A 24,283-nucleotide genomic window follows, 5' to 3' on the forward strand; every position below is an offset into this window, starting at 1 on the left:
AAATAAATAGTCTTTCATATGCTCCTGCCTTGATTGAAAGTTTAATGTGTAGTTGCTGCCGGTCTTGTCATGAAGGGCTCCCTTGCAAAGAGACCTCGGGCTCAATGGGACTTACTGCTTCAAAAAAAGCGTAAATGTTTTTTTAAATAAACTTATTTGACGTGTCAATTAGTTTTATTTAATGGGTCAATTAGGTCCAATAAAAACATGAATTAATATAAATAGATTTCCTAGTGTCTGTTTAACAGATCGTAGGCACTGTGCATTCTCTCCAATGCCCAACACATTGTCCTTGGGGATGGGATAATTATCCAAGCTTTTTGAGTCAATTGTGAAATGAGTTTTGGCAAAATAATGTATGTTGTTTGACGATTGATGGCTCTGAAGCGCTTCTCGGACCGGGAATGGTGCACTTACCCAGTTCGTGAGGCAATTCATGGCAGAACACTGCAACAGATGTACTGATGCCACCGGTAATATTTGCACTGAAGGCAGCACCTGTCAAAGAAACAACATTCAACAACAAGAACATTGACAGACTTAATCATGTTACAGAACAGTATAATACAGTCTAATCTTTATTAATTCAACCTTTACCTAGCCAGATAAGTAACCGACAACAAAATATTTTACAACGTGGTGGCTTACTGCTCACCTATGGCCAGGCCGTCGCTGAAGTTGTGCATGCCATCACCCATGATGACCATCCAGGCGATGCTGGCGATGCCCGCGTCCTTCATCTCCTGGTCCGAGTGGCAGTTCCCGCCATGTGAGTGCCCATGCCCACCTCCGTGAGAATGCCCACCGTGGTTGTGCCCGTGTTTCTTGGGCCGACGGCCATTCTCCTTGGTAAGCAAGTCTGCAGGGGCCAGTGGCGTCTTGTTGCTGGGCGAGTCAGGTGGTTGCAGCTCTGTAAGCTGGGTGTCATTGTGGCCGTTGTCGCAGGAGATGGCCGTGCTGTCCAGACCTTGAGGGGGAAAGGAGTAGAAAGCTGTTACTAAATGCCAAGTTCAGGATATACTGTACATGGCATGTCCTACAAAACACAAGCACACAAAGCTGGCAATACAGCCTTTCATATATATATATATATATAAAGTAAAAACACACCTGGTACTTTTGTCATGCATAGTATAATCATCCTCCTACACAAAAAATTCCAAGTCTCACACAAATCTTCCACTCAAGTGCATTTTAAGTGTGGTAACAATCCTACTCTTGTGTTAGAGTTCACTTTAGGACAGGACACCCTCTCACCCTCTGTGAGAGGCTTGAGGTGAAGCCACTCTGCGTCCGAGCGTCGATTCAGCATGTGATCGGACAGCTTCCTGCCAATCTTGGCCTCCTCACCCCTCTTCTTCCTACGACAGAAGGTTCCCTGAAGGAAGAAAGAATAGACACATTAATTAGAAAGAAAGACTTGTTTGCTAGCTCAAGTATAGCAATTCACCCACTGACAATTCCTGAGAAACTGGGTTACAAACACACCAAAATAATTGACATTTTCATTAAAAATATTTTGATGAATTTATTCATACCATTTCATCCTTCCACAAGATAGTCCCGACACATTGGTTGCCAGAGACGTGACCCAGTCGTTCAGTTTTTTTTGTTCAGTTTTTTTTGTTCTGCAGCCAGTGGTAACTTGTGGAATAGACACAGGCTGGAATGCGGTTTTAACCAATCAGTGTCCATGATTAGACCCACCAGAAAAGAGTGGGAGGCCCCGGTGCACAACTGAGCAAGAGGACAAGTACATAAGTGTCTTGCTTGAGAAACAGACGCCTCACAAGTCCTCAACTGGCAGCTTAATTAAATAGTACCTGCAAAACACCAGTCTCAACATCAGTGAAGAGGCGACTCCAGGATTTTCTCGTGAAAGAACTGTGTCCACCCCTCCAATAAAGTTTCCGACACTTCTATGCCAAGGCGCATTGAAGCTGTTCTGGTGGCCCAACGGCCCAAAGATGCTATGTTGGTGTTTCCTTTATTTTGGCAGTTACCTTTACTACTACAGTGCCTTTAGAAAGTATTCACACCACATTTTTCCATATTTTGTTGTTACAAAGAGGGAATGAAATGGATTGTAATTTTTTTGTCAACGATCGACAAACTACTCTGTCAAAGAGGAAGAAAAAATTCTAACTTTTTTTTGTAATTAATCGAAAATAAAAAAACAAATCTGGATTAGATATGTATTCAACCACCTGACACAATAAATTTTAAAATCACCTTTGGCAGCTCTTACAGCTGAGACACAATATTAGCCCATTATTATTTTTAAATCTTGAAGCTCTGCTGCAATGTAACTTTTTGGGCAACCCGGTCATAATGACATAAATTAGTTACAGATCTGTCACTCAATGAAAGCAAGACTAAGAAGCGGTAGATCTGTTTAATGTGCGCTATTACTAAGTTTCCTGTGCTTAAGTTTGTTATTTGCATCTTTTACTTTTGGTTTTGTACACCAGCGTCAAAATGCTGAAAATACAATATTTTTGGTTATTGAAAATATATTTCAAAGTGATTTAGATTATATTGTAGAGAATCATTGTACAATCTTCTTTAGTCACAAACTGAAAGGCAAACTATTAGAATTTTAACAACCAGGAAAATGTTGGAGCGATTTCTGCATAACTGTAATTAGGACATTCGGGAGGTTGTCTTGGTAAGCGAATCCAATGTACAGTTGAAGTCGGAAGTTTACATACACCTGAGCCAAATACATTTGAACTCAGTTTCACAATACCTGACATTTAATCCCAGTAAAAAAAAAATCCCTGTTTTATAGGATCACCACTTTATTGTAAGAATGTGAAATGTCAGAATAATAGTAGAGTGATCTATTTCAGCTATTATTTATTACATCACATTCCCAGTGGGTCAGAAGTGTATATACACTCAATTAGTATTTGGTAGCATTGCCTTTAATTTTTTAAAACTTGGGTCAAACTTTTCAGGTAGCCTTCCACAAGCTTCCCACAATAAGCTGAGTAGATTCTGGCCCATTCCTGCTGACAGAGCTGGTGTAACGGAGTCAGGTGGGTAGGCCTCCTTGCTCGCCCACTCTTTTTCAGTTCTGCCCACAAATTTTCTATGAGATTGAGGTCAGGGCTTTGTGATGGCCACTCCAATACCTGGACTTTGTTGTCCTTAAGCCATTTTCCACAACTTTGGAAGTATGCTTGGGGTCATTATCCATTTGGAAGATCCATTTGTGACCAAGCTTTAACTGATGTCTTGATGTTGCTTCAATATCTCAAAATAAATGTAACTCATAGTGCCATTTATGTTTTGAAGTGCACCATTTCCTCCTGTGGGCAAAGCACCCCCACAACATGATGCTGCCACCCCCGTGCTTCACGGTTGGGATGGTGTTCTTCGGCTTGCAAGCCTCCCCCTTTTTCCTCCAAACATAATGGTCATTATGGCCAAACAGTTCTATTTTTGTTTCATCAGACCAGAGGACATTTCTCCAAAAAGTACGATCTTTGTCTCCATGTGCAGTTGCAAACCATAGTCTTTTTTTAAATGGCGGTTTTGGAGCAATGGCTTCTGCCTTGCTGAGCAGCCGTTCAGGTTATGTCGATATAGGACTCGTTTTACTGTGGATATAGATACTTTTGTACCAGTTTCCTCCAGCATCTTCACAAGGTACTTTGCGGTTGTTTTGGGATTGATTTGCACTTTTCGCACCAAAGTACATTCATCTCTAGGAGACAGAACGCATCACCTTTGATGGCTGCATGGTACCATGGTGTTTATACTTGCATACTATTGTTTGTACAGATGAAGATGGTACCTTCAGGTGTTTGGAAATTGCTAAGAAGGATGAACCAGACTTGTAGAGGTCTACAATTGTTTTTCCTGAGGTCATGGCTTATTTCTTTAGATTTTCCCATGACGTCAAGCAAAGAGGCACTGAGTTTGAAGGTAGGCCTTGAAATACATCCACAGGTATACCTCCAATTGACTCAGATGTCAATTAGCCTATCAGAACCTTCTAAAGTCATGACAATTTTCTGGAATTTTCCAAGCTGTTTAAAAGGCACAGTCAACTTGGTGTATGTAGTAAAGTTCTAACCCACTGGAATTGTGATAGTGAATAACTGAAATAATCGGTCGAAACAATTGTTGGAAAAATGACTTGTGTCATGCACAGAGTAGATTTCTTAACTGCTCTAGGATAGGGGGCAGCATTTGGAATTTTGGAGATAAGATAAACATTAGTAAATTTGGATAGAAAACTCTGAAGTTTCTAAAACTGTTTGAATCATGTCTTTGAGTATAACAGAACTTATTTAGCAGGCGAAACCGAGGACAAACCATTCAGATGTTTCTTTTTTTTTAGGTCACCCTCTTTTCAATGAGTTTTCATTGTGAATTCAGATTTAAGGGACTTGCTTGCAGTTCCTACCGCTTCTACTATATGTCTCTAGTCTTTAGAAATTGGTTGAGGTCATTCCTTTGTGTAATGAAGAAGTACGGCCATCTTGAACGAGGGTCACTTCATGTGTACTGTTTGATAGAGGCGCATGACCAGAAAGCATGCTTGAGTTTTTTTCTTCCTGTATTGAACACAGATCATCCAGTCTTTAATTTGATCGATTATTTCGTTTTTAAAAAATACCGAAAGTTGTATTACAAGAGTAATTTGAAATGTTTTGGCAAAGTTTACAGGTAACTTTTGAGATATTTTGTCGTCACGTTGGCGCAAGTTGGAACCGGTGTTGTTCTGGATCAATTGAAATGTTGAAATGATTGAAACGTTCTCTTTTGTTTACGGAGGTGCTATCCTCAGATAATCGCATCGTTTGCTTTTGCCGAAAAGCCTTTTTGAAATCTGACATGTTGGCTGGATTCACAACACGTGTAGCTTTAATTTGGTATCTTACATGTGTGATTTCATGAAAGTTTGATTTTTAATAGGAATTTATTTGAATTTGGCGCTCTGCATTTTCTCTAGCTTTTGGCCAAGTGGGACGCTACTGTTCCACATATCCCAGAGGCTAACCAACTTGCCAAAACTATAGTTTGTTAACAAGAAATTTGTGGAGTGGTTGAAAAACAAGTTAATGACTCCAACCTAAGTGTATGTAAACTTCCGACTTCAACTGTATAAGGTACATAGACAGGGTAATCATTTAAAAATCATGTTAAACACAGTGAATCCGTGACTTGTTAAGCACATTTCAGCGTTATTTTTTATTCATTTGTAAACATTTCTAAAATCATAACTACACTTTGATATTATGTGTAGATCATTGATACAAAATCAAATCGATTCAAATTCAGACTAACAACAAAATGTGGAAAATGTCATGGGGGGGTGTGAATACTTTAAGGCACAGTATTTCCTATAATCTACTCTTTCACGTCATAAATACACAATAGTAAACACCAGTGGTGTGCACTCGAGTCACAAATATGGTGACTTGCAACTCGACTTTGACACCAATGACTCGAGACTTAACTTGGACTTGAGCCTTTTGACTTGAACGGACTTGATACGCTACACAAACCCAAATAATAATGAAATGACGCTTAAGTGTGCAGCACATAAACTTCATTTAACGGATTACAATTCGAACAGCAGCCAATCAAATTGTGCCAGCTGAGAAAGTTGTGCGTGGTGTCAGGAATGTTCCGGTGTTGGACACTAGATGCACTCATGCTTTTTGACCCTTTTGTTTTCTTGTTTCCAGCTATTATATGCACCTGTGCCTAGTTTCCCTTGAATGTATTTAAACCCTTAGTTTTCCTCAGTTCTTTGCTCTGTGTTTGAATGTTAGCACCCAGCCCTGGCGATGCTGTGAACATTTGTTGCTCCAGTTGGACTCTCATGGTACTCGGTTTTTGTTCTCATTTGTTTTTGATTATCTTTTGAGGCTTTTGTCTGCTGTACCTACCACCTTGTGGATTTACCTTTCGACTTGGAGGATTACCTTTTTCTCTTGGAATTACTTTTGACGTTGTGGATTTATATTTTTGCCTGAAGAACTTTCCTATTTACTTTATTAAAACACCGTCTCAAGTACTGCCGTGTCTGGGTTCTGCCGACTATTGGTGGCTCAGTTTGCTAAGTGACTGTTTCTGACACCGGAGAATGATCATTGCACCCAAGATTGTGCTACAACTGGCCAGGCAGTTGGAAACCAAAATCCTGCCTGATGTTTCTGCTGTAAGCCTACATCGCCCGATAAGGTGGGGGGGTTGTTGTCTTTCTCATGGCTATCCATGTACTTCCATAGAAATATAAAGTTTATTTGGCAAGTAATACATTTTTTTAAAATCATTCATGATTTGTGGAAATGTAATATACTATTACTCTTGTTATAAATATGACTTAAATGTAAATGTATTACATTTGGTGTAGAGCACATGACTTGTTTAGGACTCGAAACTTGACTGTCTAGACTTGGGACTTGAGTGCAGACTGGAGACTTACTTGTGACTTCTAAAACAATGACTTGGTCCCACCTCTGGTAAACACCTAGTTATGAAGTTATTTCTATAGCATTCAATCAGGTATGGGAGCATGGCTTCTCCTTACCCCTGCGTCTTTGTAGTGTTTGAACATGCCGAGGCAGTGCTCAATGATGAAGAGGAAGTAGATTCCAGCCAGCGCTGTCAGGCCCTTCCAGACCCCGTCAAAGGCAGTGAGCATGTCCACCTCTTTAGTGTTGCTCTTGTTTCCTGACTCACCATGGCTGTGGTCGTGCTCCCCTTGAGCCTACAAAATGAAAACAAAAACAAAAAACATTGGTTGCACTACTTTACAGTCTTGTTTCCACTGGTATGTAATAGGAAATTGTGGTAGTGTAGCCGGAGTACCAGTCTTTTTAGCTAACATTCCACTCCTCGCCTCTCCTGTCATTTGTCAAAGAGACTGGCCTTTCTTCAATCTTCAAATATGAACATTCTATCATTAATGACCGAGGAGATGAAGATTTGATCCTGATTCGATAACCCTCATAGCTGTACTCCAAATCACAAACGTTATGCAAATATTGGATATTATTTTCTTCACAGATCACATAAGCAAAGATTTTTATAACTAACCCAAGAGACCACATCCTGTCGTTTCCAATGGAAGAAAATGAATCAGTGGGCAGAACAATCGAGGTGGGCAGAGCCAAGCACAGACCTATTGGCACATGCCTACTCTGAAGTACACATGCAATAACCATGGGTTAAAATAAGGCGGTGTCACGGCAAAATAAAGTGTGGTACGGCGTAGCGGTAAAACATGAGCCTATCACATTAATTAAAACAAAAAGGTCAAGAAAACTAGGCTATTACACCACTTTTTAATAATCATTACCGTATGTCAGAGGCATGAAAAATGTGCGAATGAACTTAAACAGGTGATATAACCTACGCTCCAAAAGGGTAAACATTTTTAAAAAGCATCTCGCTCCATCTTCTCCGACTGTCGGAGAAGGAAATGCTAACCAGATGCTTCAGATTTATACATTCGGTGAAACATATGGCTCATTGTTCTGTGCTGTTTTTTTTGTTGTTGTCCAGACAAAAATCAGTCTGAAAAGTTGCTAGCTCATTTCTACATTTTTGACCATGATGTCCTTCTGGACATACTGGAGAAGTAAATTGGTTTAGAACCTATTGAACCAGCATAAAGTTTCACCCTTGGTGAACATACAGTAACGGAGAAAAAAAAAATGGTACCGGTCAGTTTTTACTCCCTCACACGATTTTCACTGCTAGTCACTTAGTGTCACCAGAGGATTTCAACTCCACAGATAAATTAGACTGTATTTGTGATAAATACTTGGATTGCTCACAACTTCTCCAGCTAAATCAAGACAAAGACCAAGGTACTTACTGTTGGAGCCAAAGCACAGAGAGACAGAGAGAATCTGGCCTCACATTTATTTATTTTAACATGTTATTTTAGAGTCGGACCTACATTTCGAATCACACATTAGGAATGTGACTAAATGTGGCTGTTTCTCTCTCAGGCTGATACAGAGACTCATCCATGCATTTTTTTTTTTTTTTACTTTAACTACGCAAGTCAGTTAAGAACAAATTCTTATTTTCAATGACGGCCCTAGTGGGTTAACTGCCTGTTCAGGGGCAGAACGACAGATTTGTACCTTGTCAGCTCGGGGGTTTGAACTTGCAACCTTCCGGTTACTAGTCCAATGCTCTAACCACTAGGCTAAGCTGCCGTACAAGCAGGCTTGAGTACTGTAATACTCTCCTGTCTGGTCTACCCAAAAAAAGCCATTAGTCAACTGCAAAACATAGAATGCTAGAGCACGGGTAATGACCAAGACCAGATGGGAGCACACGTTACATTGGTGGAGGTCTCTGCAGAATTTTTCTAATAAAATATAATACATGAAGATTCTTCTATTGTTTTAAAATCAATCCATGATTGTGCACCCCAATACATTTCATTTATGTACCCAGTAGGTCCTTCAGGTCCTCTGGCAGCCTGTTAACTATCCCATATCCTAGGAACAAGAGGCATGGAGAAGCAGCCTTTAGTTATTATGCCCCCAATCTCTGGAATAGCCCGCCAGAGAACCAGAGGGGCAGAACCTGTAGACCTGTTTAAAAGAGATCTTAAAACGCATATTTAGTCACTCAGTTTCACTCCTTCTTTAGTGTTTTATCACCATGTTTGTTGTGTAGTAAATATTTAAGCTCTTATTTTCATTTATTTTTTTTAAATCATGTGATGCACATTGTGTTGCATTCAATGTCTGAAATGTGCTGGCTCAAACTAAAGATATACTGCAATTCAAACAAAACATTGCAGCTTTGATTTTAAAATGCAACAACTTGCCTAGCTAACAACTAAATTGTTGTTTTTGACTTTGTATAATTCTAATTTTGAAGCTGCACGTTGTCATGGAAAATATGAATGTAATTTCCAAAAACCAATTAGCAACCCTGCCGGACATCCAGCTGCATATTGAACATTGAGATTGCTGAACGTGGAATGTTGGCAAAAAAGGCTGGTACCCAGACTAGATACGATGTACTTTCTTTAGAAATTCAATGAATGTAACTATTTTAGCATAGTGCTGAAAAACTTGTTTATTGCAAAAATAATATCAATATTACACATCAATACAGAGACATTTCTGTGTATACAATGAACAAATAAAACACCAATTAGGGGCATTTTTAGATGTGACAAGGCAATGAGACATTAACAGACATGACTTCTAATGTTTTGAGGGACTTTAAAATTGTAACAGTGAAATAAACTCAATTTACATTTGTGAATATAATATTTGGCCAAGAGAAATTACAAGGATAAGCAGTGCCATTTAGCAACAAACGTACTGTTTTAGCACCAGTGTTCTTTAAAATAACAGATAGAAAATGCTTAGCTAGTTACTTTTTTAAATTTCATGGCCAGGATTCCTGAACTTGTTAACAGTATGAAATGTCAAGGCAATTATTTCATCGCTACTAGCGGTGATGGATTGATGACTGGCATAAAACGCAGAGGTGAGGAAGTCTGGATGGAATACTTTGCAGGGAGCTGATTTTCTGGGGTGGTCTGAATGCAGGTTGTGGAGAACGATTGTCTGGGATAATGCCAAAGACTAATTCAACTAGAGCAGTCTGATATTACACAGATAAAAAAATCTGAATGAGTCATGTGTGTGATACTTCACAAGGAGCTGTCAGGCTGCGGGCTGTGAGAGGAGTTGGCACTGTATGTGTGGCACTATATTGGCATTCCACTGAGGGCACCAGTGGTAAGGGTACAGGATCTTATAGTGAATGAGTTGGTCTGGCGATGGCAGGGGTTTACGCAGTGGGGTGCAATGTTTTGAACTTTGCAGCTGAAAACGTCATGAAGAGTCAACACCGTATTTCTTATTCGGCAAGAATAACTAAATCATGCCTGCTCTACGCAATCCACTTCTATCTGAACGCTCTAACGTTGGGCCAGAATGTGGTAAGTGGGTGTGTGGATTGGGTGCCATGGCTACGCGGGAACAGATGGCATGCGAGGTGGATGTGTGGGTGGTACAGGGCAGAGAAGTTGGCCTACTCAGTGTTTGAATTGCATATGGATCAAGGCCTAAAATTAAACACCCGCCACACAACAAATGCAGGTGGGTAGTTACTCAGGGCTCTACAGTACGGCAATTTTATTTAAAAAAATAGTCACAAGTCAAGTATGGGCACATGCGAGTTGTGATTAATAGAACTGATACTGCAGCATTTATTTTTCTAAGTATTTATGCCATTCTGTTTCACACATCTTAATGCACAATCTAATCCGAACGTTGTACCCCACCTCGCGCAGCAACACTGCCTGTCTGGGGGGCTGCACACAGTTGGTCTAACTAGTAAAGTGAGACTTTTGTTTCTTGGATATTTACATTGTTTTGTCCACAAGTTGTCTAAATGTTTGAGTTTGCTTCCACTGCAGGCAAAGAGATGTCGTCAGCCTCTACTAGTCAGATTCTCACAGGCACACTAGTGATGTGCAGTTAGCAAACAAGTAATTATTTTTGAACTACTATTTTTACTGACTTGAGTCCTTTGTCTTTCATGAGTGACTTGTTAATTTAAGTCGTTCGTTTGATCTGCTTGTGCCGGTCGTAATGAGTCCTAAAGCAGGATTAATACACGTTCCTCCGTCTCAGCGGCTCCAGAGACGTGCTCCGACCACCAACTCTGGCATATGTGTGGAGGAACTGACAATTGATTGCATGGTGCATTAATGAACGCCATTAATTGATTATTGAATGTAATGCTGGAAACAGCTTTGTAGAACCAAAACATACACAGCTCAACAAACAAACTCGAGAATGAAACATTTGGAGCGCTGCAGCTCGCAAACAAAATTGTGCTCATCACCCTCACGGCAGTCAAGGAATGCATTTCGCCAAGAGTTGCTCAAAATCTAGTCCAGTTGCGGCCACAACCAGTCTAGACCTTGTAATAAACGCATCAATAAATAATATTGTGTTTGCATGCCCAGCAATACACACATGTACATTGTTTAAAGTACATGTTTCAGTCACAAATGACAGCTCCATTGAGCCACCTATGGTGAACGACATTTGATTCTTAAGACTCTGGTTCACGACTTCGAGAATTCAGTTCATCGATGCCCAGTAGAGGGTCCTGAATGCTCTGGGCATGAATGACTCAAATTAACTAAATTAGTCAAAAGATCACTTATTATGACTGAATGAGTCAAAGATCAGTCAGCAAAAAGAGCCGAAATTCCACAGTAACCTTAAAGGGGCAGCAGAATCTGTGATATTTGGTTAAAAAGACTCAGGTCACAAAACATTACATTAAACTGAGAAAGATACCACATGAATTCTTACTAGTAATACATATCTTGTTTTAGAAACATTACTAAGCATGCTCATCCATTTGTTTTCAGTTTTTTTTAGTGTAACACAAAACAAATATTTTGGTTGGTAAAAAAAATCTGAGTGGCTGGTAGATGTATTAATCTACATGCCAGTGTCTGGTAGGCATTAAAAAGTTTTAGGCCCTGACATTGACTCTTAGGGGTGCCGGATGTTAATATCTTTATTTTTGGGGGGCCCGCATAGATATTTCCATTCTTGTTGTGGGGGTGCCCCGCTCCCCTCTTCCAAGTATAGCTTTAATTCACGTGGGGCAGCAGGTGAATCGTCAATCTGACATCCTGTAAAAAGTATTCCTATTAGGGAAATTCAACTTAAAGGCCCAGTGCAGTCAAAATTAAGAGTTTCCTGTGTATTATAACATATTGTACAGCTGATGAAACGAACACTGTAGAAGTATAAAAAAAATAAAAAAAAGTTAAAATCAGTGTTAATTTCCTCAAAGTTGCAGGTTGAAAATACAATCTACACAGGACCTAATCAGCAGCTTTCCAAGGTGAAATCACCATGCGGTAAATAGGTAGATAGACCAATAACAAGAGAGATCCAAACCTCTGCTAGTAACAGCTAGTTTTCAGATTCCCCTCCCCACTCAGACCACTCCCAGAAAGTCACAGCAAAAATGCTAAAAAGCTATTTTGCCCATTTAAATGGAATCTATTACAGTAAGGTACTAACAGTCCACATTGTTACATTACAGCCTTATTCTAAAATGGATTAAAATGTGTTTTTCCCCTCATCAATCCGTCCACAGTACCCCTTAATGACAAAGCAAAAAATGCACCAACCCAAACAAGTCTCTGAACTTGTTGGTGGATGTGTGTAGATTGGGTGCAATGGTGGCTGAGAAACTGAGGTGTCACAGGGTCAGTGGAGCCAGAAGTACTCACATGTGGCAGCAGGTGGAGCAGGGCGTCTCCGCTGAGCGTGCCCACAGCCAGGGCAACCAGGAAGGTGAGCAGGAACTTGAAGCAGCCCTGGTTGAGGATGGGCACCAGTATTACACCCAGTAGGGACAGCAGGCTGATAATGGTGATGGAGACAAAGCCCCACATCCAGACCCACACTACACACAAACAGAGAAAGGGGGTGAGAGAGACAAAGATGGTGTGAGAGAGTGAAGAAAAAGACCGAAAGAGTCATACCACAACTCGTAAGGAAGGAGCATTATGCATAGACTGCCAATAATATTGTGAAGGGGGGAGTGACACCATAGTCAGAAACCTGTCGCCCTGCAGAGAAAAATGTCTACTGTCCACAAGCTGTTGATATTCATAACCTTACCTTGAGTGAGATTTTGTAAACAACCACTTCCATCGCTGTTGAAAGCGATAGCTACACACAGAGCCACGTTGGTAAATGTCATTAGGAGTTAATTTTGTCCTTGCTCCGCGAACATTTATTCAAAACAGAGGCCCATAATTAAAACTGAAACAATGTATCAAAAAAGGTCATAAAAGTATATGGTCATGACAGGATCAGTTTGAAAATGCAGGCTCATCATCCAGACAATTGATGTCAAGGGTGGACTGCGACAGTCCTTTCTTGCCAAGTCAAAATGAATTGGGGTTTGATGAATATGTTGTGAAGATTGCATAGCCTGTTTTGGAGGTGGCCTGACTAATAACGGTGCCTTAGTTGGTTTGTTCAGGTTATTATACATGTAACCCTACATAACCACAAAATTCTGTGGGAGAAACCCTTTCCTTGAAGCCTCAAAAGCAAATGTATACCATTGTTTTCTAGTTATTTTTATAGGGCAGGGTATTCAAGTTACTTTTAGTGGACCTGCATGCGACATGTGTCTCCTTACACTTCACAGGGATCACAAACTCTCTCACGGGATCAAATAAGTGCAGCCTTTGGAAAGGTTTGAATAGTGAATACTTTTTTCCTTCTCTTGGGATGGTCACTGGTCTCTCGACTGGATAGGTTAAACCAAGTGTTGTTCATGGACCTGTTCATCCCTAGTCGTTTCAGAGGTGTATTCCAAAGTAGCGTCAGCAACCTAGGAAGAAGAGTGAGCGGTCTTAACGCTAAGATCAAATAGATCAAACAAAGTCCAAATTTATACAAAAAAAACAAATGAATAAAACACCTGGTCATGCATCTTTTCATCTGCCTAGTCTCAGGTGGTTACTGAAAAAAAGTGATCCCTGAATAGCTGTAGAGGGAGTGAATTAAGCAGTTGCTGTTGCTTTGCCCAAATGGAGGATTAAAAATCATTACAAATCTCCAAATGCTGCAAGTCCTTTTGGAAACAGGAGGCAGGCGTTCAAAGGAGGAGGCAGGCCCAGTGCAGTCAAAAGTAAGCTTTAAAACGGTTTTAAATCATATTGTACAGCTGACGAGAACGAACACCATAAAAGTATTATTTCCTCATAGTTGCTGGTTGAAAATACAATCTACACATGACCTAATCAGCAGGTTTGCATGGTGAGAATTTCAGCTTTCCAAGGTGAAATCACCATGTGGTAAGTTGGTTGATAGACCAATAACAAAAGAGGGATCCAAACATTTACATTTAAGTCATTTAGCAGACGCTCTTATCCAGAGCGACTTACAAATTGGTGCATTACCTTATGACATCCAGTGGAACAGCCACTTTACAATAGTGCATCTAAATCTTTTGGGGGGGGGGAGTGAGAAGGATTACTTATCCTATCCTATTCTAAACCTCTCTGCTAATAACACATGAGCGCTCTGGATCAGGTTATCATCAAGGAGCTCTCTGTACTTTGCTCTGTTCATCTTTGCCTCGATCCGGACTAGTCTCCCGGTCACTGCCGCTGAAAAAAAACATCCCTACAGCATGATGCTGCAACCACCATGCATCACCATAGGGATGGTGCCAGGTTACCTCCAGACGTGATGCCTGCATTCTGGCCAAAGACTTCAAACTTGGTTTCATTAGACCAGAGAATCTTGTTTCTCATGGTCTGATAGTCCATTAGGAAAACTCCAAGTGGGCTGTCATGTGCCTTTTACTGAAGAGTGGCTTCTGTCTGGCCACCACCATAAAAAGGCCTGATTGGTGTCGTGCTGCAGAGATGGTTGTCCTTCTGGGAAGGTTCTTCAATTGCCACAGAGAAACTCTGGAGCTCTGTCAGAGTGACCATTGGGTTCTTGGTCACATCCCCGATCAAGGTCCTTCTCCCCCAATTGCTCAGTTTGGCAGGGCGGCCAACTCTAGGAAGAGTCTTGGTGGTTCCAAACTTCTACCATTTAAGAATGATGGAGGCCACTGTTCTTGGGGACCATCAATGCTGAATAAATGTTTTGGTACCCTTCCCCAGATCCGTTTCGACACAATCCTGTCTGAGCTCTACTGACAATTCCTTCGACCTTGGCTTGGTTTTTGCTTTGACATGCACTGTCAACTGTGGGACCTTATATAGGAAAGGTGTGCGCCTTTCCAAATCATGTCCAATCATTGAATTTACCACATGTGGACTCCAATCAAGTAGTAGAAACATCAAGGATGATCACTGGAAACAGGATGCATCTGAGCTCAATTTTGAGTATTCACTTATGTAAATACAGTATTTCTATTTTTTAAATGTGCGAAAGTATATAAATTGTTTTTGCTTCGTCATTATGGGGTATTGTGTGTAGATTGAGGAACATTTAAATAAATGCAGTGCAATTGTTGCCAATAAATTATTTGATATAGATAAATACAGCTGCATTGGGCCCTTAAAAAAAAAAAAAAAAAAAAAAAAAGTCAAACAGTTAAATGTTATGTCTACTGAATAAACTCCAGAAGTAGGGAAACCGGTAAATAGCATGTGGATTCATAGGGGACCAAATTAATGATTTACATGGCTCTGTTTAACCTGTTGTGACACCGCATCCCGTGAACGGGACCGTTGTCATCATCTGACACTAATTAGCATAACGCAACGGACAAATCTTCCTAGAAAATAGTTCTATTCATGAAAATCACAAGTGAAATATATTGGAACACAGCTTAGCCTTTTGTTAATCACCCTGTCATCTCAGATTTTCAAAATATGCTTTACAACCAATGCTAGACAAGCATTTGTGTAAGTTTATCATAGCCTAGCATAGCATTATGCCTTCCTAGCAGCAGGCAACCTTGTCATGGAAATCAGAAAAGCAATCAAATTAAATCGTTTACCTTTGATGAGCTTCGGATGTTTTCACTCACGAGACTCCCAGGTAGACAGCCAAAGTACATTTTTTCTCAAAATATTATTTTTGTAGGCGAAATAGCTCTATTTGTTCTTCACGTTTGGCTGAGAAATCACGGTCACCACAACGGCGAAAAATATTCCAAATTAGCTACATAATAGACAGAAACATGGCAAACGTTGTTTAGAATCCACCCTCAAGGTGTTTTTCTAATATCTATTTGATAATATATCCGTCGGGACAGTTAGTTTTTCACTAGGACGGATTGGAATCTCTTTTTTTCGTTTTCGAATTGTCGTTCTCAACTAACATCAAGGCGGTGGCCCGTTCCTGTAGGTTCATGCTCTACAACATCCGCAGAGTACGACCCTGCCTCACACAGGAAGCGGCGCAGGTCCTAATCCAGGCACTTGTCATCTCCCGTCTGGATTACTGCAAATCGCTGTTGGCTGGGCTCCCTGCCTGTGCCATTAAACCCCTACAACTCATCCAGAACGCCGCAGCCCATCTGGTGTTCAACCTTCCCAAGTTCTCTCACGTCACCCCGCTCCTCCGCTCTCTCCACTGGCTTCCAGTTGAAGCTCGCATCCGCTACAAGACCATGGTGCTTGCCTACGGAGCTGTGAGGGGAACGGCACCTCAGTACCTCCAGGCTCTGATCAGGCCCTACACCCAAACAAGGGCACTGCGTTCATCCACCTCTGGCCTGCTCGCCTCCCTACCACTGAGGAAGTACAGTTCCCGCTCAGCCCAGTCAAAACTGTTCGCTGCTCTGGCTCCCCAATGGTGGAACACACTCCCTCACGACGCCAGGACAGCGGAGTCAATCACCACCTTCCGGAGACACCTGAAACCCCACCTCTTTAAGGAATACCTAGGATAGGATAAAGTAATCCTTCTCACCCCCCTTAAAAGATTTAGCTGCACTATTGTAAAGTGGCTGTTCCACTGGATGTCATAAGGTGAATGCACCAATTTGTAAGTCGCTCTGGATAAGAGCGTCTGCTAAATGACTTAAATGTAATGTAAATGTAATGGAATGATGGCTACCTCTATTTTACGAGAGAATCTCTGAGCCACCATGTGACCACGTACGCAATGTGGCCGCCTATGGCTATTCTTCAACAGAAATGCGTAAAACTACGTCACAATGCTGTAGACACCTTGGGGAATAGTAGAAAGCGTAAGCTCATTGATGGTACATTCACAGCTGAATAGGGAGTCAATGGAACGCCGCGCTTTCAAACCCTGGGGCACTTTCGGATTGGATTTTTCTCAGGCTTTCGCCTGCAACATCAGTTCTGTTATAGTCACAGACAATATCTGTGTTTTCTATCCAAAGCTGTCAATTATATACTAGCATCTTTACCTGACAAAATATCCCGTTTAAAACAGGAATGTTTTTTTTTTCCAAAAATGAAAACTGCCCCCTAACACCAAGAGGTTAAGTGGCTTGGGATGTTACATTGGGATTTGTATGAAAACATGTTTATGTGAGTCAAGGTTAGTGTCCTCTCTCTGGCTTAATCCCTTTTAATGGCCATCAGGGGAGCTTCAAATGGTGTGAGTTTAGCACCACTGACATTCCAAAGGGCATTAAAAAACAACCTCTACCCTCCCATCTGCATGGAGGGGGCGGCTTAAGGACTGGAACAACATTGTCCACACACCCTTGTTGCAGCAAACATCCTATAATATGCTGCAGTTGTGAGCCACGCCCCTCCGGTTATCCTGAGTTAAATTGAAAATGTTTACCAAAGTTGGTCACCAACTGCTCTATCCTGCTTTGTGACACACCCTTCAGGTGTTGATGCCCATGAAGTGAATATGCCACAAAGGTGGCTAACCTTTGAGCCAGGTAAACTGTCGCAGTCAGATAATCTCGTAGCTCCCAGTTGGTGAAGATGACATGAATGCATTTTAGTGCTTCTGAAGTTGAACAACTTCAACCAATGAGATTTTAGGTATATGGCCAAGCAAGCTAATGTTGCAGCTGTTAACTTTGTCGCCATAATCATGTGTCAATAATGTATATGTTTTCTTTCAATCTGTTGAAACCCAGCTTTTCACTTTAGTGCCAACCATTATTATTAGAAGATTCTGCAGCAGTATTTGTTGTGTTGCCACTTCATATTCCACATTCATACCAGTTGCTTGGCCTTTTAAATTAAATAGTGTCAGAGAGGAAGAGGTGAAGCAAGAGCTGACTCTTGTCCAAAATCTGAAAGTGGGGAGTGTTGGATTTGGTCAACATAAAATGTAATAGCTAAATGAGATGAGGCCTATTTGATCTAATAGAAGTTAAGAAATGCTTTAAAAAGAAATATGTTGTTACAAATGTACTGGTATACAGCGCATTGGGAAAGTATTCAGACCCCTTCAGTGTGTTAAGTTAGACTTATTCTAAAATATATTAAATATATTTTCCTCAATCTATTCAAAATACCTCATAATAACAAACCAAAAACAGGCAATTTTTTTGCACATTTATAAAATAAAAAAATAAAACAAATGCCTCAGAAGTATTCAGACCCTTGTGGGAGAATCGAAATTGAGCTTCGGTTTCCATGGATCATCCTTGAGATGTTTCTAGTTAAAAGGTTAAATATATATATATTTTTTAAATCTACAACTTTGAGTCCACCGGTGGTAAATTCAATTGATTGGACAGGATTTGGAAAGGCACACACCCATCAATATAAGGTCCCACAGTTGACAGTACATGTCAGAGCAAAAACTAAGCCATGTGGTTGAATGAATTGTACATTGAGCTCCGAGACAGGATTGTGCACAGCACTGGGGAAGGGTACCAAATTACTGCAGCATTGAAGGTCCCCTAGAACACAGTGGTCTCTATCATTCTTAAATGGAAAACGCTTGGAACCACAGACTCTTCCTAAAGTTGGCTGCGCAGCAAAACTGAGCAACCAGGGGAGAAGGACCTTGGTCAGGGAGATGACCAAGAACCCGATGGTCACCTTGACAGAGCTCTAGAGTTCCTCTGCAGATATGGGAGAATCTTCCAGAATGACAACCATCTCTGCAGCACTCCACCAATCATGCCTTTATGGTAGAGTGGCTAGATGGAAGCCACATGACAGCCCACTTGGAGGTGCCTTTTGGCAAACTGCATCTCAGAAAGTAAAAATATAATAGTCAATAGTAAGACAGGGTTTTCCACTATGGGCAAATCTATTTATTATTGCCATCTAAATGTTAGTTGTTAAAAACAGATGCAACAATATTAAGGGATTAGAAATCCAGGGCTTAAAAACAAAAAGGTGTCATTGTACACCGATTCATGTTCTCTTTTAAATCCACACTTAGAAAAAGTAGGAGGGATACTAACCTCTGGATTAAAAGGAAATGACGACATGTACTATATTACATATTGGACCATATATTTACATTACTGTGTAGTTTACCAATAAAATAGTCTGATGGGGATGTGGACATATTCGGTATATAGTCGTGGCCAAAAGTTTGAGAATGACACATTAATTTCCACAAAGTTTGCCAATTCAGTGTTTTTAGATATTTGATGTTTACTATGGAATACTGAAGTATAATTACAAGCATTTCATAAGTGTCAAAGGCTTTTATTGACAATTACATGAAGTTGATGCAAAAAGTCAATATTTCCAGTGTTGACCCTTCTTTTTCAAGACCTCTGCAATCCGCCCTGGCATGCTGTCAATTAACTTCTGGGCCACATCCTGACTGATGGCAGCCCATTCTTGCATAATCAATGCTTAGAGGTTGTCAGAATTTGTGGGTTTTTGTTTGTCCACCCGCCTCTTGAGGATTGACCACAAGTTCTCAACGGGATTAAGGTCTGGGGAGTTTCCTGGCCAAGGACCCAAAATATCGATCTTCTGTTCCGAGCCACTTAGTAATCACTTTTGCCTTATGGCAAGGTGCTCCATCGTGCTGGAAAAGGCATTGTTGGTCACCAAACTGTTCCTAGATAGTTGGGAGAAGTTGCTCTCTGAGGATGTGTTGGTACCATTCTTTATTCATGGCTGTGTTCTTAGGCAAAATTGTGAGTGAGCCCTTGACCGAGAAGCAACCCCACACATGAATGGTCTCAGGATGCTTTACTGTTGGCATGACACAGGACTGATGGTAGCGCTCACCTTGTCTTCTCCAGACAAGCTTTTTTCCCCAGATGCCCCAAACAATCGGAAAGGGGATTCAGAGAAAATGAATTTACCCCAGTCCTCAGCAGTCCAATCCCTGTACCTTTTGCAGAATATCAGTCTGTCCCTGATGTTTTTCCTGGAGAGAAGTGTTTCTCTTTATACTCTTGCAACATGTCTATTGTTTTGAAATGTATCCTCTTGCCACAGAGGCAGTTACTACCGTTGAGTAATATCTGACTTGTCACATCAGGCAAAACCCCCTATAATCCTGAGGCAACTGTAAATCAGACAGAACATCACTGGCGGGTCCTTCACACTTGCATAACTCATACTCCACTCCACCCCCCCTCTAATTACCCCTATCAGGTACAGCTGGGTGGAAATATGGGGAAGGAGGGGAAAAGAGACGAGAACTGGTCCTCACTCAAATTATGATTCTCCTTCGAGCCGTGGCCCAGAAAGAAAGACTGTCCTAATTGGCAGTGTGAGAAAAAAAAAAAGGAGAACTTACAGGACATTTTCTGAGCACACAAGTGGAAGTTTACAGGGAGTAAACAAGAGGTAGGCTCTCTCCAAGGGAGGGATGCCCTACTGGTGTCTCTCGCTGCACCATGGGAGAGACTCCAGTCCTTCACCAATGAGGAGTCATCCGTGCCCGCTTTCCTTTTTCAGTGCCATCTTAATGAGCTTCATTTTTATAGTGGACTTCAGCCACACCGCACAAATGTTGCATCGGGACTCTGGAGTTTGTGTGTTAATGAAAGATTTAGTACCTTCAGAAAGTATTGAAACCCCTTGACTTGTTACACATTTTGTGTTACAGCCTGAATTTAAATACCCCATAATGTCAAAGTGAAATTGTTTTTCAAAATGGTTACAAATTAATTAAAAGCTGAAATGTCTTGAGTATTCAACCCCTTTGCTACCGCAAGCCTAAATAAGTTCAGGAGTAAAATGTCCTTAACAAGTCACATAATAAATTCCATATTGTCGGCAATAATATAGTGTTTAACATGATTTTTGAACAACTATACCCCATCTCTGTACCCCACGCATATAATTATCTGTAAGGTCCCTCAGAGCAGTGAACACAGATTCAACCACAAAGACCAGCGAGGTTTTCCCATGCCTTGTAAAGGGCACCTATTGGTAGACAGGTAAAAATAAGAAAGCAGCAGATATTGAATAACACTTTGAGCATGGTGAACTTATTACAATTTGGATGGTGTATCAATACACCCAGTCACTACAAAGATACAGGCAGAGACAGAACAATGAGCCAGATATTTCTCCGGATGTATAAACGTGAAGCATCCGGTTGGCGTTTCCACTCACTCCCAAATATGGTGATGAGGAAGCCCAGCGGCCGGCAAAGGGAGAGGATGGAATGAGATGGATTTTGACCAACATTATGCTAACTTTGTCATCGTTGAAAGATTTGATCCTTACAAAATATGCATCCTGTTTGCAACAAGGCACTAAAGTAAAACTGAAAAAAAAAGTTTCAGGACAAAAAAAAAAAAAATAGATCTAAGGACAGGCAAAATCCTAGAGGAAAACCTGGTTCAGTCTGCTTTACACCAGACACTGGGGGATGAATTCACCTTTCAGAAGGATAATAACCTAAAGCAAGGCCAAATCTACACTGGAGTTGCTTACCAAAAAGACATGGCATTGTTTAGTTGACTTAAAATCTGCTTGATAATCTATGGCAAGACCTGAAAATGGTTGTCTAGCAATGACAGATCTTGAATATTTTTTTTTTTTATAATAAAAATGGGCAAATGTTGCACAATCCAGGTGTGGAAAGTTCTTAAAGAACTACCATGAAATATTCAAAGCTCTATTCACTGCTAAAAGGTGACAAAGTATTGACTCAGGTGTGTGAACACTTATGCAATGATATACACTGCAAAAAAAATAAAGGGAACACTTAAACAACACAATGTAACTCCAAGTCAATCACACTTCTGTGAAATCAAACTGTCCACTTAGGAAGCAACACTGATTGACAATACATTTCACATGCTGTTGTGCAAATGGAATAGACAACAGGTGGAAATTATAGGCAATTAGCAAGACGCCCCCAATAAAGGAGCGGTTCTGTAGGTGATAACCACAGACCACTTCTCAGTTCCTATGCTTCCTGGCTGATGTTTTGGTCACTTTTGAATGCTGGCGGTGCTTTCACTCTAGTGGTAGCATGAGACTGAGTCTACAACCCACACAAGTGGCTCAGGTAGTGCAGCTCATCCAGGATGGCACATCAATGCGAGCTGTGGCAAGAAGGTTTGCTGTGTCTGTCAGCGTAGTGTCCAGAGCATGGAGGCGCTACCAGGAGACAGGCCAGTACATCAGGAGACGTGGAGGAGGCCGTAGGAGGGCAACAACCCAGCAGCAGGACCGCTACCTCCGCCTTTGAGCACGGAGGAGCACTGCAAAATGACCTCCAGCAGGCCACAAATGTGCATGTGTCTGCTCAAACGGTCAGAAACAACACCCTCCCATGAGGGTGGTATGAGGGCCCGACGTCCACAGGTGGGGGTTGTGCTTACAGCCCAACACCGTGCAGGACGTTTGGCATTTGCCAGAGAAAACCAAGATTGGCAAATTCGCCACTGGCGCCCTGTGCTTTTCACAGATGAAAGCAGGTTCACACTGAGCTCGTGACAGACGTGACAGTCTGGAGACACCGTGGAGAACGTTCTGCTGCCTGCAACATCCTCCAGCAAGACCGGTTTGGCGGTGGGTCAGTCATGGTGTGGGGTAGCATTTCTTTGGGAAGGGCCGCACAGCCCTCCATGTGCTCGCCAGAGGTAGCCTGACTGCCATTAGGTAGCGAGATGAGATCCTCAGACCCCTTGTGAGACCATATGCTGCTGCGGTTGGCCCTGGGTTCCTCCTAATGCAAGACTTCATGTGGCTGGAGTGTGGCAGCACTTCCTGCAAGAGGAAGGCATTGGTGCTATGGACTGGCCCGCCCGTTCCCCAGACCTGAATCCAATTGAGCACATCATGTCTCGCTCCATCCACCAAACAGACTGTCCAGGAGTTGGCAGATGCTTTAGTCCAGGTCTGGGAGGAGATCCCTCAGGAGACCATCCGCCACCTCATCAGGAGCATGCCCAGGCATTGTCGGTCGGTCAGTCGGTCGGTCACACACACACACACACCTGAGCCTTATTTTGACTTGTTTTAAGGACATTACATCAAAGTTGGATCAGCCTGTAGTGTGGTTTACCACTTTAATTTTGAGTGTGACTCCAAATCCAGACCTCCATGGGTTGATGAATTTGATTTCCATTGATAGTTGAATGTACTGACAACAATCACACAAATTATGTAAAGAAAGTATTTAATAATAATATTTCATTCTTCAGATCTAGGATGTGTTATTACATGTGTTATTCTAAAAAAATAATCTGAAAAAAAAGGTGCCAGGGAGAAACCTTGTACTTTCCATTCCCTTTATTTTTTTTGAGCAGTGTATTTCTGTATTTAATTTTCAGTAAACGTACCAAATTTGTCATGATCATTTTTGTCATTATTGGGTTTGTGTGTAGATGGCTGATGGGTAATTCAGGCTGTAATAACAAAATGTGGAATAAGTCAAGGGGGTATAAATACTTTGAAGGCACTGTGTAGCCCAGATGAGGGCTTACTTTCATTCCAGTAAAACACACATTTTCAACCGTGCATTGACAACAATGACCTAGCAAATTACATACTGTAGGTTGTCACTCAACTAATATCACAAACCATTTTTGCATTTGGATGATGAAGGTGCCTCGCAGATGTGCAAGAACAGGCCATCTACCGCTCGCTGGTCATCGCTCAAAGCTGGGCACAGTGTGCAGTTTGATTACAGTATGCTACTGATATTGCCTGGAGTTTTTCAGCATGCAAAATTACTTTTAGAACAATGACTGTCAACACAGTTACATGCTTAGGTGTGACATGCTAAGTTGTCACAAAATATGAGGTATTTTCGGAATGTATAAACCATGTAATATGAGCAAAAAAAAAAAAAAAAAAAGAACACCCTTTGCACTTCAGTGTGATGGTTTGACAGCCTTTTCCAATCCCTCACGAAACAGTTTGGAACCCTGCCGTTTAAAGAGCATTGAGACATACAACTGAATTGGCCGTGCTGATTAATAATATTTTGGCTATGCTTACTCTTCAAAATGTTTTTCTTTTGAATATTAAACATATCAAATGATGGAGCTACTGTGAAATGACCAATGGAGACCATGTGATATGATTAATGATTAAGCGAGTTGGAAGATATTTGAAACTGAAGAATTGAGGTTCGACAGGAAGTATTCCCTGATTGGCAGTTTTGCTAAATGTTGTTGTCCAAGGCCTTTTCCATTTAGATGTATTGTCATGGGTAAGAACACTTTAGTAGTAGTACTTGGCAGCTAAGAGCTAAATTGCAGTACTGAGAGTGCCATTGCATCATACGCATGTCAAAACAGAAAAACACTTAGGCCTATCCAGCCCCAAGTAGTATCAATTCACCACACCAATAAAAGGACAAAAACATAAGTAAGATCAACCTTTGTGCAGCCCTTATGTTTTGGCAAAGTTCTGCAG

At 41.2% G+C, this 24,283-nt stretch overlaps 1 protein-coding gene across 4 annotated transcripts in view; it reads right to left on the reverse strand.

Annotated features, from left to right (window-relative positions):
- Window positions 1-24,283, reverse strand: part of slc39a10 (solute carrier family 39 member 10) — a 64,094-nt gene that overhangs the window by 12,369 nt on the left and 27,442 nt on the right. For all 4 annotated transcript variants that reach the window (XM_035773014.2, XM_035773012.2, XM_052521835.1 and 1 more), the window contains 5 exons: window positions 12,278-12,453; window positions 6,554-6,733; window positions 1,258-1,378; window positions 656-967; window positions 418-498 (listed from right to left, as the gene is read on the reverse strand). In XM_035773014.2, the coding sequence (XP_035628907.1) occupies window positions 418-498; window positions 656-967; window positions 1,258-1,378; window positions 6,554-6,733; window positions 12,278-12,453 (870 nt within the window). The remainder of the gene's footprint in view (window positions 1-417; window positions 499-655; window positions 968-1,257; window positions 1,379-6,553; window positions 6,734-12,277; window positions 12,454-24,283) is intronic.

Source organism: Oncorhynchus keta, chromosome 7, assembly GCF_023373465.1.
Source record: "Oncorhynchus keta strain PuntledgeMale-10-30-2019 chromosome 7, Oket_V2, whole genome shotgun sequence".
Lineage (NCBI taxonomy): Eukaryota > Metazoa > Chordata > Actinopteri > Salmoniformes > Salmonidae > Oncorhynchus > Oncorhynchus keta.